The sequence below is a fragment of the Pelecanus crispus genome, chromosome Z (genome assembly GCF_030463565.1).
Source record: "Pelecanus crispus isolate bPelCri1 chromosome Z, bPelCri1.pri, whole genome shotgun sequence".
In the NCBI taxonomy this organism is placed as follows: Eukaryota; Metazoa; Chordata; class Aves; order Pelecaniformes; family Pelecanidae; genus Pelecanus; species Pelecanus crispus.
Genome location: NC_134676.1, coordinates 11,528,914 through 11,542,106, shown reverse-complemented (window position 1 = coordinate 11,542,106; position 13,193 = coordinate 11,528,914). Strand labels below are relative to the sequence as shown.

Here is a 13,193-nt window from a genome sequence, read left to right as displayed (position 1 = left end):
AGGGAGGGCACAGCCCTCTCCTCTACGGTCTTCAGCTGGTTCTGCCTCCTCTGTCCTCTCCTGTTTCTTCTTGCAGCTCCTGTCCATACCTCTGTGCTGTGCAGATGGGGACAACCGTGTGGCTGCCTGGGGCAATGCCTGTCTCTGAAGGCTGGCTGCCCCCCACCTGGCAGCCCCGTCCGACGCTGGTTTACTTCTAGTGCTTACCCATGCACTGTGGGGGACATCCCTGGCCCACTTGCTCAGTGAGTCTGGCAGAAGAACCAAACACCACCCTACACCAACCTATTCTGGCAACTAATCCCGGCAAGCCTCATCTCTTTTTTCCCCTGCTTTCAATTTTACCCAGTACATTGCGTTTTCTTCTGCTAAATTCAAGACCACTGAGATGGCTGTTCAAAACGATCTTGCACCTGCTGCGGTGGCTGGGCTGGGGAAGGGTGTGTGCGTTCAATGGAGCGGCAGCGAGCAGCAGCGATCCCACCCACGCTGAGCACGTTGCTGGAGGCACCCAGCGCGAGCGGCTGAGCAGCGCGGGGCCATCAGTTTAGCAGCAATAGGATTAGCTGTGAGCACACTGTGCAACTCCCAGCAGCTCCAGCGGCACCCACGGCGCAACCTGTCTGCCCCAAAAAGGCATCACACTGGAGCCAAAGAACCCTCAGTGGAGGTGGGCTGGGAGCAATCCCCGTTTGATGGCTTGAGCTATTCTGGGGGTGAAGACACAACCCGGGAAATCAGGGATGTTTCTCCTGGGGAGTGGCATCCCCTGCCCACAGCCAGACACTCTGCCCCGTCCCTGTGCCCCCCCCAGTCAGGGTGACACAAGGGCAAATGCAGTGGGAGAACCCCTTGCTAACACCCTCTTTCGCTGCAGCAGGACACTCAAAATGCCCTGCCTGAGCCAGCACATTAGTGACACCCTCTGAGCATCCCCCTGGGGCTGCCCTGAGCAATGGCTCTGCACAGTGCCCACCCCCACCATAGCTGGAAGTGGCAGTGCCCAGCGGGGTGGTGCACGTGTAATTTTAGCAACCTGCCACGGGTGCGAAGCAAGGGGAGCTCTGCAACCAGAGGGAGGGAGGGTACCCAAATCTGCTGACCTCTGAGCTCCTCTCACCCCCCCAACCTTGGGGATCATCCTGGGCTCCCACATCCCAGACAAATGCACCCTTTGCTCTGCCAGCTCCAAGGACAAGGACCAAAGATGAGCAGCAGAGGGGTTAATGCATGAGCAGCCTCACCTCCTCTGAGTCCAATGCTGCTTTTATTAATTCATGTGGCACTTTGCAGGACGCTCCAGTAATCACAAGGGTGCACGTGAGAGCCAGGAGCGGGTGGCCGGCCTCGCTGCGCCCTGCTCGTGCTCACTTAGCTTGTCACATCCTCCTCACTCAAGTATTCAGTGCTAATGCATCTCTTAAAGTGCTTCATGAGCTATTAAAGTCGAGTGTGCCTCAAGTGCATGATAAATGGACTCTACGCCAGCGTCTTCCCCCCACTCCACCCGGTCCCTGCCACCAGTGGGATTAATCCATCCTCCCATCCCATTCCCGCTATGCTTTCCCAGCTCAAGTGCCTGGCGAGAGGAGGCTGCAGTGGGGCAGGGGATGAGCTCTGGGGGGGCTGGGGTGGAGCACACCCCGCAGGTCTCTAACGCAGGGCAGATGCCCCTCGACTTCACCTGCATGTGCGCAGCCTCTCCAAGCCAGGCACGGTGGGGCGGGCAGGAGACCTGCTGCTCCAAAGACTGTACCCAGAGCATCACCTCGATGTTTCAGAGAGGTGCCCAGGAGAGATGCACAGTGCATCTGAGGAACAGGTTGAGGGCAGTCCTGGAAATGCCCTACTAGCTTTCCTTCCAGCTCTCATACCCAATTTTCCCCTCCTCTCTCCTTATGTCCCACAGTGCGGAGCAGCCTCTCTGGCTCCTGCAGACAGGGAGAGCCCTGCCTCACTCCACAGACCCCCTCCAGGTGCCTGTTGATGCACTCAGGTCTCAACAGCTCCGATTTCGAGCTGGTGCCCCAGACATCTCCGTCTTGGACAGAGCCAGGCAAGGAAAGGACGAAGGACACAGGGACGGGGAAACTATGCTGCCAAATCCCTGAATCCTGCTGGATCACGGAGCAGAAGGTGACAATTGCTGCAGCTTGCCTGGCCAGGGGCCTTGCCTGGGGCTGTGCTCTGCACCAGCATGCTGCTGCCGGTGGCAAAATGCATGGCTCTGGCCAGCGCTGGTGGGGAGCAGCGTTTGTTTCTCTGTCTAGACAACACTTTTCATTCAGTGTAACCCTGAAGTACCTGGCACTTCTGTGGTTTGTGCATCTCCCTGTGCAACAGGTCTGGGTTGTCGTCCCCACAGTATGGAGGGAAGCAGCATGGTGCATCTCAGGGATGCTCTGGCAGCCTTGACACTGGATCTTTCAAGGCTTCCCAGGCAGCAGTCCTGCAAGCACAGCAGGAGCAAGCAGCATTGCTTCTCTGCAGAAAGCAGCACACCACCACAAGCAGCACACCGCTCAGCACCCAAATGCTTCGCATAGGCCCCCTGGGAGGGTGCTGGGACTGCTCCTGCAACACCACCCAGCAAGCTCCCTCCGTGTCTGGAACGTGGCTGCCCCCACACAACGGGGACATCTGCTTCGTGTCCAACCAAGCAAGGCTGTCAGTTCCAGTAATGTAAACCCACCCAGCTGGATTTAGGGGAGCTCAGTGGGGTACCCTGGCTGGGTTTCTCAATCCCACAGAGCCCACGGATGCACAGATGTCCTTACCAGACTTAATCAGCAAAATTCTCCTCTATAATCCACCAAAAGCAACAACAGCCAGACTGACTGCCAGGGATCCAGTGAGTTTTGGAGGTCCCCCATTTTGTCCCATTTTGCAGGGCTGCCATAGGTGACCCCACAGTGGGACCCAACCTACCATCCCATAACCTTCTGGGTCCTGCCTGTATGCAGGATCACCAGTGTATCTAAAATTTTGCCTCTCTAAAGCCATCACTAAGGTAAGACCCAAATCCTCTGCTAACCTAGAGAGGCAGGAGATAGTGGTGGGCACAGATGGGTGGTGGCAATGGGGGAAAAGTCACCCCAAGGAGGTGAGAGCAGAATGAGGCACCCATCATGGTCACAGGGTAGGGTGTCGAGGCTTGGGGCTGTCAGGCTGCTGCTTCCTTCCACCCACCCATCCCTTCATGGGTGGGTTGCACAGGGCAGCGTGCAGAAAAGTGTGGGTGAAGGGCTGGGGAGTGGTGCCCTGGCTGTAGGGGTACCCTGAGACATGCAGGGGTGTGGGCAGGGCGAGGAGCACCAGCAGGCATTGTGGGGACGCAGGACACCCAAATCCTGCAGTGGCGGGCAGGACGGGACGTGTGTGTCACAGAGAGGAGAAGTGATAACATCCAGAAATGTAGTATCAGGCAAGCCTGGAGAGTGCACCCAGCTTGCCCCAGGGGAGGGGCTGGAGGAGCAGCATTCAAATTTTTCAGGACCCCCAAAGTGGGAGAGGTGTGAAGAAACTCACCCTGCTGGCAGTGTCTCTGGGCGTACACTACCACCACCGCGGCGAGCACCACGCAGCAGGCTGACGGGATGGGGTTAGCCATCTGTGGAAGCAAACACAGGCAGGAGCAGTCAGGGTTTGCCCCCAGGAGAGGTTGTACGCAGCGTGCTGAGAGCTGGTCCCTCCCGGGCAGCTGAAGGGTGTGATGGGACCACAAGGAGATGGCCATGAAGTGAGACCAGCTCAGCCACAGGGGAACTTGCTGCAAAATGAGGCTTTTTGCTAGTTCACTCTCCGTCATTCAATGGCCTGTGGCACTTTCCACAGGAGCTGCCAGCACAACCAGGTGCCTGCAGGCGATGATACACCTTGTACAAAAGCTGTGTTTTCCTTGTCTCATTTTCAACCTTTCCCTTAAGAAAGTCAAACCCTGGTCCTGGCCTCTCCTTGGAAGCTGCAGCATCACCCTAGGAGCAGACGCTGCCTGGAAGTGGGTTGCAGAGGATTTTTGAAGAGATGGGAGCACACCCAGGCACTTCACAGCGGCAGCCGGTGCTTAGGATGTGCAAAATGCAGATCCCAGCATGGGCAGCTGCTGCTGCTGCTCCGGTGTGGCCCCTTCTGGCACCAGCACCAAGCACCACGCCTGTGCACCAGCCCGATGCAACAGCAGCAGCATTTCTGGGCATGGCAGGGACAGCATAATCCTCATCTGTGTCTTCACAGTGACCTACGGGTGCTGCATGTTGCCTCAGTCGCCTGCCATAGAGGCTGTTCCATCCCAGTGAGCTGTGCCATGTCCCAGAGGATGCTGGTGTGCAGGGAAGTGTGGAGGGGGGGTGGAAACTAAGAAGGCAGGCAGGTGGAGACATGGTGGGCTTTAGGGACAAGCAGGGAATATCTTCCTTGCACCAACAAGCCTCCCTGGGAGTGGACAAATGGCAGCAACAACCGCAACGATGCCCTGCGCAGCCCTGCCAGGCTCAGAGACACCTGAGCTCTCCTCCTTTTGCAGCTGGGACCAGTGGAGGAGGCCAGAGCCGGGAGGGAGCTGCTGGGGATGGTGATGGGAATGCTGGCCCACCCGCCAGGAGGTAAATAGCATCACGAGTGAAAAGCAAATTACACCTTCAAAATCGTTTAAACCTCTCTAATCTCCAGCGCCGTATCGGTAACGCGCGGAGGATTGCCTTTTAATCTAGAACATGAGTATGGGCTCGTTAGCCAGATGGCATCCATTTAAACCTAAATAAAGGGGGAGCTGTACCGGCCAGAGAAAAAAACCCAGCAAAACATATTCCATTACCCAACATGGCTGTTGCAGGAGCCCAGATGGCAGCAGGACACAAGCCTTTGCAGGGCTGGAGGGGAAGGCAAGCATGGCTGGGAGGGATGTCATGAGCAGATTTTGGGGTGCAGTTTGGTCTCAAATGCCTCTCAGGGGCAGAGGTGCTGGAGGGACGGGGGCCCTGAAAATCTGGAGCCAGGAGACAGGCAGAGAAGAGACCCACGGTCTCACTGCTGAATTTGCAGCGCTGGGTTTGGGCAGTGAGGGCTGGCAGTGAGAGCTGGCCCCGGCGCAGCTGTGGTGGCAGAGCACGGACACGCCAGCCCTGGACCCCGCTCCCCGCCCAGCCCCAGCCCTCCCAGGTCACCTTGAGCAAATTGCTCTCACCGCCTCCCCCGTGCCTCAGTTTCCCTGTCTGTAAAACAGAGATAATGGAGGTGACCTTCCTTTGAAAGCTCTGGGCGAGGAGCGCTAAGTGCTAATTACAATATTGTTCTCATTCACTCTGCTTCTTCTCTCCTGCTCCTCTTTTTCCCCATGCCTGCTCTCCACTCTGCCTCCTCCATGTATCCCTGCTGTGCTCGCAGCATGGCTTCCCTGCTGCCACCCCACCTGTGTGCTAGCTGCCGTTGCGAGCAGCCCCGTGTGATTGCTGGGACCCAAGGTAGGAGGCAATGCCACATCCCGGGGCAGTGCTGGTGCGCAGGGCCCTGAGCAGCTTGGGAGCTACCTGCAGACCAGGAGCCAACTCTCCCCACCAATCCCAAATTCACTTCTCACTGAATATTCCCTCCCTACAGCCCTGGAACTTGGTGGGTGGCACCAGGAATTGAAGCAGGTAAGGAATTGCACCAGGGCTGGAGCACCCCTTGCACTGCAGCCCAGGTACCCCCAGGTAGCACAGCTGTCCCACCTCTGGGGACAGTGGCAATGGTGGGCCACAGGACGGGAGCCCCTCCAGACCCCTGGCAATCAGCCCGCTCTTTGAAAAGCGTGAGATCTGCTTGCCATACCCTTCAGTTTGGCTCGCACTGGTGCAAATGTCATCACCAACCATCACGCTCTACATTTTGGTCCTGCCAGGGAGCAAAGCCACTCACTCTCCTCTGCTGTTCCTCATCAGTCATTAAAGTAATTGCTGCTGCTCCTGCCCACATACCTGGCAGCCTCACCTGACGCCGGACCTGTACAGAGACACACACCGGAGTTACGTGGCAAAGGATGATTCCTGCCCTAAAGCACTGACAGTCTCGAGGGTGATGCTGTTTGCCTACAGGTGGAAAAATGGAGAGGAGGGACCCGGCCAAGGTCCCTGGGGACTCTGTGGCACAGGCAGGACACAGGCAGAGGTTCCCAGTGCTCGCACAGAGACCTCACCGCTCAGCTGCTTTTGCCCTGCAAAACCTCATTTCTTCTTGGAGATGAGCCCTGCCGCCAAGCAGGAGCCGGTGCTATTTTAGTGTGAAAAATCTAGCCAGAAAACCAACTTTTTCTCACTTGAATCGCAATTTCCCATGCAGTACTTGCTTTGTTTGCCTGTTTTGCCCAAAGCCATGTTGATTTTTCTTTTCCAAGCACATAACAAAACCTTCGCAATTTCTGCAGATGCTTCTAATGCAAATTTCCATTTGCTGTATTTGCTCATTTAACAGTTTCTCTAGCAAAAGCCAGCACTGTGGCACGCGGGTGCACGGGCCAGTGAGCAGCAGCTCACCAGGCATGCAGCTCCCTGGGCTGTGTCCCCGCTCCAGCAGGGACCAGTTGAAAGGTGACAGTGGGGAACTGTATTTATTACACAGCAAACCCAGCAGTGGGAAACTCAATTTTCTGCAGAAAAAGAGGTTGGAGAATATTTGCTTTTGCCCCTGTAGCGAATCATTTCTTGGCAGTGGAGAGGAAAGAAGAGCCTGGGCAGGAGTGGAAGGAGGCAAGGAGGCAAGGAGGCACACAAGACACGGTGGCCTCGCAGCTCTGGAGCTGGGGCCACCTCCAGCAGCCTTTCTCGCTGTTCCCAGCTTCTTGTTTTGGAAAAGACCAACTACTTGATCCTTCCCTGCCTTTTCCTCTGCACCAAGAGTAATAAGGACATCAGTCATGGTCACTCTTAGCAGAAGACAACTCAACGTAGACATGAATATGGTCCCCTCCAGCAGCTCTCAGTCTAACCCAAATGCGTTTTCAGCTGTGCTTTCCCTGAGCTGGATCAGGCTATGTGGAGGAGGTCTGTGGCCAGACCTACAGGAAGACAAGCCCAGAAGCTGCCCCTGCAAGCAGGATTGAAGGGGCACAGCCACGTGACACTAACCTCTGCTGTGATGGGGTGGGGACAGTCCTGACCATGGGCAGCAAGAGCAAAGAGGATCGTGAATCCAGGCAAAAAGCAGGATGCCACTGTCTGCTGAACAGTCCCAGTGTCCTCTTCTGAGCAGGCAGAGAGATGGATCCTTTCCAGCTCCCCCTTAGAAGAGTCCCCAAAGCCATGGGGATGCTCGCTGGTAATGGGGTATTAACTGGCGACAGCCAGCTGGAAATGGCAGCTCCAGGGCAGGGATGTCCCTGGCTGGCAAGGGACGTGGGCTGCACCCCAGCCTCCACTCCCAGCCCTCACCTGCCACAGCCCCCTCCCAGCCATGATAAATAAGTAAGACCCCATTCTGGAAGGGATGGTTCCCACAAAAAAAAAGGGGGTACTTTCAAAACGTAGTGTTTCCATGACAAAGTCTTCTGTTGGGCAATTCCCTGCTGGCTGCTGTTACAGGGCCTGGCTCTGAAGTAGTGACTGGGGGGAGAAAAAAAGCTCCGTTAAGTTGTTTCCCTGCTGCGTGCAACCCCTGCAACCTTGCCCAGAGCCTTCCAAAGGAGTTCTACAGTGACTGTACTGCAGGCACCAACCGTAGACACCACCGTGTGCCTGTACTGCAGATGACGACTGTAGATGCTATGGTGTGCCTGTACTGCAGATAGCAACTGTAAACACTACGGTACAACCTCTACTGCAGACACCAGCTGTAGATGCCATGGTACGCCTGTACTGCACTGACTGTAGCTGCTACAGTATGCCTGTACAGCAGACACTGCCTGCAGATGCTCTGGTATGCTTGTAATGCAGACACCAACTGTAGACACTATGGTATATCTGTCCTGCACACACCGAAGTCAGACACTACAGTACACCTGTACTGCAGATGCCAGCTGTAGACACTACAGTACACCTGTACTGCAGATGCTGACTGTAGATGGTACCATACACCTGTACCACAGAAGCTGACCAAAGACACTGCAGCACACCATCGTGCAGGAGAGGTCACGATCTGCCTGTCCCCAAGGTGTGATGCTACACCTGTAGTGCAGATGCCGACTGTAGCCATTACAGCACACCTGTGCTGGAGACAGTCGCAGCAGACACCTCCTGGGCCCCAGACCCACAGAAACACCCTTACTAAAGCCACCCTCGATTGCTCAGCCCAGCCCTCTGCTAGCAGAGATCCTGCCACAGCTTACCCCAGCCCTGGGGGTCTGGGGTGCCTCCCATGAGACGCCATCCCTCCTGAAGGGCAGTGCGTGCTGCTGGGACAAGCAGTGAGGCACTGCAGCGTGCAAGACATTCCCTGGTCCTGGCTCCCACAGGGATTGCACCACTCCCAGGCAGCCCTGTGGGCAGGGGGGGGCAGCCCTGGCAGCAGCGCTTGGGTGCCCAAAAGTACCAAGTGCCATCTCCTCCCTTCAGACCTCCCCTAGCAGCAAGGCGAGGGAAAGGAAAGGAAAAAATAGTTGTTAATGCTGTACACTTGCTAACAGCCTGAAAACCTGCTGGTCTCACAACGCGCCATTTGTGCTGAACTCCACTTTGCTGCTTAAGAGGAGAGAAAAGAGGGGCTTTATCATCTCCTTAATACATGTTACCAGAAAGCCTTACCTGCAGGGCCAGAGCCCCTGCCACTTGAAAAGCCTTCTTAAATCTAATTTAAACCCCCACTGTCAACAGGGTGATTAGCACTGCTCCCCGGACCATGAGCACCATGGGGATGACTGAGGCCAGCTGAAATTAATTCACTCACGGCTCTTGCAGACTGCAACTTTCCTCCTTCTACCTCCTCCCTTTCCAATAACGAAGCAGAGACATCGAGTGAGAGGACGCCCTGGAGGAAGGAGCCTTCCATGGCAGAGCCCCCCCCATCACTGTGCCTCTGCCAGCCCAGGGAGTGCTGCCGGACCCCTGGGCGGCTGTGCAGGCTCTCCTGCCCTTGTGGTCTAGGAGAGATGGACAGAAGGTGGAGGGATGGCTCTCAAAAAATTTCCCAGCTGCTTTGGTTGAAGACGTGCCCCTGAAGGTAGCCATAGGCTTGCAGGGCTCTTAGTTCCACCACATGTGTGCTGAAGCCTGGAGTTGCTCCATCATCCCTGGATGTTGCTGGTAGGATATCTCAGTGAGAAAGGCAGCAACCAAAGCTGCTCCCTGTGCCGAGGGGCATGAAGAAAGAGGCTCTCCTGGAGGGAGCATGAGCCCAGTTAAAACCAGAGCTGCTTTCCAGGGTGTACCGCAGAGCCCATGGGCTCCAGGGGAAGCTGGGATGGTTTGGGAAAGAACAAGCAACCCATGAAACGTCTCAGGCTGTTTGTGAGCCTGCCTGACTGGTGAGCTGGCTCCCAGGACAGGTAATTTCTTGCTCATGTGGATCGCAGTGATGTGCTCCCAGTGGGGCAGGGAGCTGTGGAGAGGCCAGCGGGGCGCCAAGATCCCCAGGAGCAAGGTCCTCACCGGGCAGCTGCAGGGGCTGGGGAATTTCTGCTCCAGGAGCAAGGTGGAGAGTGGAGTTCTCAAACCACACCTTGCAGCTCCTCCAAACTAACCAAGCGAATCCTAATGCGTCAGGACACTGCAGCCCACATTCTGACCCCAGTAGGACAAGGGACACACAAAGGGGTGCTACAACCTGCCTCCTCCGTGCCCCGAGAAGAGGCAGGGGAACCATTCTTGTGGCATTAGCTCCTTGCCAGCCACATCCTACCTTCATGAGCAATGTCAGGAAAGCATCACACAGGTACACAACTGGGAACCTCTCCAGCGACCCTGTGTACCAACAGCACTTGGTGCCACGGCCATCACGGGCCAATGCTGCCATTGCAGCCAGCCAGCTGCCTGTCGCTGCCCATCCCCTCTTCCTGCTCAGAGCCTTGAAAGGGGACCTTTCCCACAGCCTGTACCTGTCCTCACAACTACCTTCACATTAACTGGCCTTTCTGCAAGTGGAGGGCAGTGGTCCAAGCCCAGCCATCTGCTCCAGCGGTGATAAAAGCCAACACAAAGTATAGCATACTAATAAGCACCACACGTCTTCAACATTGGTGCTGGGACAAAGCACGGCAGGGGAGGAGGGGGCCTGAATCCTGGCAGCGGACCTTGTGGAGAAACACTGCCCCAAACCTATTCCTCAAGGACACTGGTGCCACCCAGGCACAAATTCAGCTGAGCTGCTGTACCCAAGTCCCACGCCTCCACACCCCACATCCACACCTGGACAGCCTCTGAGATGGAGGAAAGCTTGGACCAATGATGGGAAATGCCATTTTCACCCCCTTTCTACTCAACTTTCCTCCGCGCTGAGCGTTTTCCAGCTCCCTGAAGAGAGAGATGGCAGGAATCAGTTGCATGTTTGCTTCTATTAACGAAATGCCAAAGATGGCGTTTTTTTTCTGGAGCCCCCATTCAAGTGGGGTCTTGGGTTGGTTTTTTTCCATAGATGCTTCTCCCAGTGGCATAGAGCTGATGGTGACATACCGGGGACAGACAGAGGAGATCAGACAGAGAAGGGAGGGATACAGGAGATGGGAGACGGGAGATGATCGTGGTGAAGGCGTTTCCCAGTGCTCCTCCCTGGAATCCAGAGAAATCACCCAAGACAGCTGCATTTTGGGGCAGATTCTGCTCTGCCTCTCCAGGCTGTGGTTACTGCAGGAAGGAGCTCTCAATGTCTCACTGAATTTTGGCACTTAGATTCACAGTCTCCACTCACGAAAACAGAAAATTAATGATGGGGAACAAAACCCAAAACAAAATACTAAAGCAAAATCAAACTCCCATACACCAAGCAAACAGCCCCAAACATTTTAGGAAGCTCTCCTGCCTCACGCCAGGTTCAGTGTGTGATTTCCAGGAGAATGCTTGCAACATTTCTTATTTTTGTCTGCGGGGCTGCATTGCCCTTCAACCCCCCCAGGATTTTGCTCACAACCCTGCTTTTTGCCTCGAGGACAGTCTGTGGCCAGGCTGTTGTATGAACTCCCCAATGCCCCTTAAGATGCAAACCTCGAGGGCAGAGAAAAGCATCCTAGCGTTAAAATCTGGACAGTGCCATAGTCACACGCCGTTCTGAGCAAAATAAAGAGGAAAGGGAGGATGGAGTTTGTTGTCCAGACTTCCTCCATCAGCTGGATGCCTGTGGCACAGCAGATGTGGTGTAAGGCAGCATGGTGTTTCCAAGCCTTTCCAAGACTCAGGAGCCTGGTCGCTGCTAGTGGGGATTTTGTGGGGGAATCTGGCCAAAGGAGCTTCAACATTCCCCTCAGTGGCACCTGGGGACAAAGGGGTTTGGCTTGAAATCTGAAGACTGCCCCTCTTAGTAGCCCAACCTGGCTCCTCTGGAGGTCTGTTTTCTGCAGTACCCATGCAAGGGGCTGGACACCAGTGTGGGCACTGGGTCCAAGCTTGCTGGCATTGGCATTACCCCAATGCTACCACAACAGAGAGGTGAAGGGCACCGTGCTGCTACAGAAGCACAAGGGCAAGTGGGGTGCAACTGCTGGCTGCTGCCCCAACCCAACCCTGGCACCCTGCAGCACACAGGACCCCTTCCCTCCAGCGCAGGCAGGACCACACTAGCTTGGCCCCAGAAAACCTCCCGGTAGTGATGTCCCCAAGCCAGGGAGAGCTACAGCTCCCTCCAAAATCAACAAACACAGCCAAGGGCTGAGACCACAGCATCACTGCTCAGAAAGCAGGGCAGGTTTGCTTTTTGCCAACATGCCAAGACAGAGCTGGAGGATGGTGAGACCCTGACGCTTGTGTTGCAGGGGCTCAGGGACATGAGCAGGATTGGAGTGAACAGCGCTGGAAGAGACCTTGGAAGCCCATCTTGTCCAGGGACGGAATAAGACACTGGCTTAGTAGCTGGGAGCGTAAGGGAGGGAGCATCCAGTTGCACAGAGCTTGCTGGGCATTTTAATTTTGGCTTGTTTACTTGTTTGGGCTTTTTTTCTTTAAGTGCTTGGCACAGAGAAAGCCACTCCAATGACTCTGACGCCACCTCCCCAGAGATGCCTTGGGATGATTTGTTTTGTGTTGCTTCATCTCTTCCCCATGCCTGCAGTACGAGCTGGCAGGAGGACGGGGCAGGCAGGGGCCCGGCAGCCTCCGGGGCCCAGGCAGGGCAGCGGGCACTGTTGGAGGCAGGCAGGGGCTCAGGATGCTGGAGACCTTGTGCTCCCCACTGGTCTCTGCTTGCTGTCCTTCCCTGTCCAGGTGCCACGCGAGATGCTGGCCTCCCTGCTCTGCAACCCATCCACCCACCCTGGGAGCTTCCTCCATCCCTTGGAATGTGTGTGGGTCTCCTTCCTAGCACAACGGACCATGGGGGACAGCAAACGGCATGGGGGGAGCACCAGGATGGTCCAAGGACTGTGGTTCTGGCCAGGCTGTGAACCTATCCCAGCCCTCCCCTCTAGCCTGCCCGCCCCATGGGATGCAGGGGGTCCTCTGGATGGGGTGCCCCAAAGGAGGAGTGCCGCTGCAGGTGGGCAAGTAGGATGAAAGCCACTTTACTGCTGGCTTGCAAGCTTGTCAAGCTTCTCTGCACATGTCTGCTTGTGAAATGCATACAGCTGCACTGCAGCCACCTCCAGTGCTGCCCTGCCGCACCCTTCGTGAGCCTCCCAGCCCCTCCACACCCCGACCCACCCCGCCTCCACAGCCCTGGGCTCCCTGCAGCTGACCAGCAGGTTTTCCAGGGGAGATTGCCACGGTGGGTCATGCCTGATGGCCTCGTGCTCGTGGGTTTGCATGAGCACCACACAAACCTCCAGCTCTAAACACCCGCAGAGCACTTGGGGCACGAATTTGCAGACAACACAATGGGACAGTGTCCTGGGCAGTGGTCCCTACAACGCCTTCGCACCACCAACCACCCTGGGGTCACCAGCCCACAAGCCGCTGTGGGGATGCAGGCCACCACAAGCAACCAGGACAGATGTGACAGTGGGGACATTTGTCCTGCACCTGCACATGGGCTGCCTCCTGCCTCCCTCCCCACAGCAAGGATGCTGCCCAAAACCTGGGCAGGGAAAAGGACAGGCTGGAGAGAAATGCTGCCCACCCTGCAGACAGATGGGGTTTGGTGCTCAT

The 13,193-nt window shown here is 56.2% G+C and overlaps 1 protein-coding gene across 1 annotated transcript in view; it reads right to left on the bottom strand.

Moving 5' to 3' along the window:
* The window catches only part of CNTFR (ciliary neurotrophic factor receptor), a 213,807-nt gene that overhangs the window by 85,474 nt on the left and 115,140 nt on the right, over positions 1 to 13,193 (bottom strand). Inside the window, exon 3 of the mRNA XM_075726950.1 lies at positions 3,529 to 3,610. Within this exon, the coding sequence (XP_075583065.1) occupies positions 3,529 to 3,610 (82 nt within the window). The remainder of the gene's footprint in view (positions 1 to 3,528; positions 3,611 to 13,193) is intronic.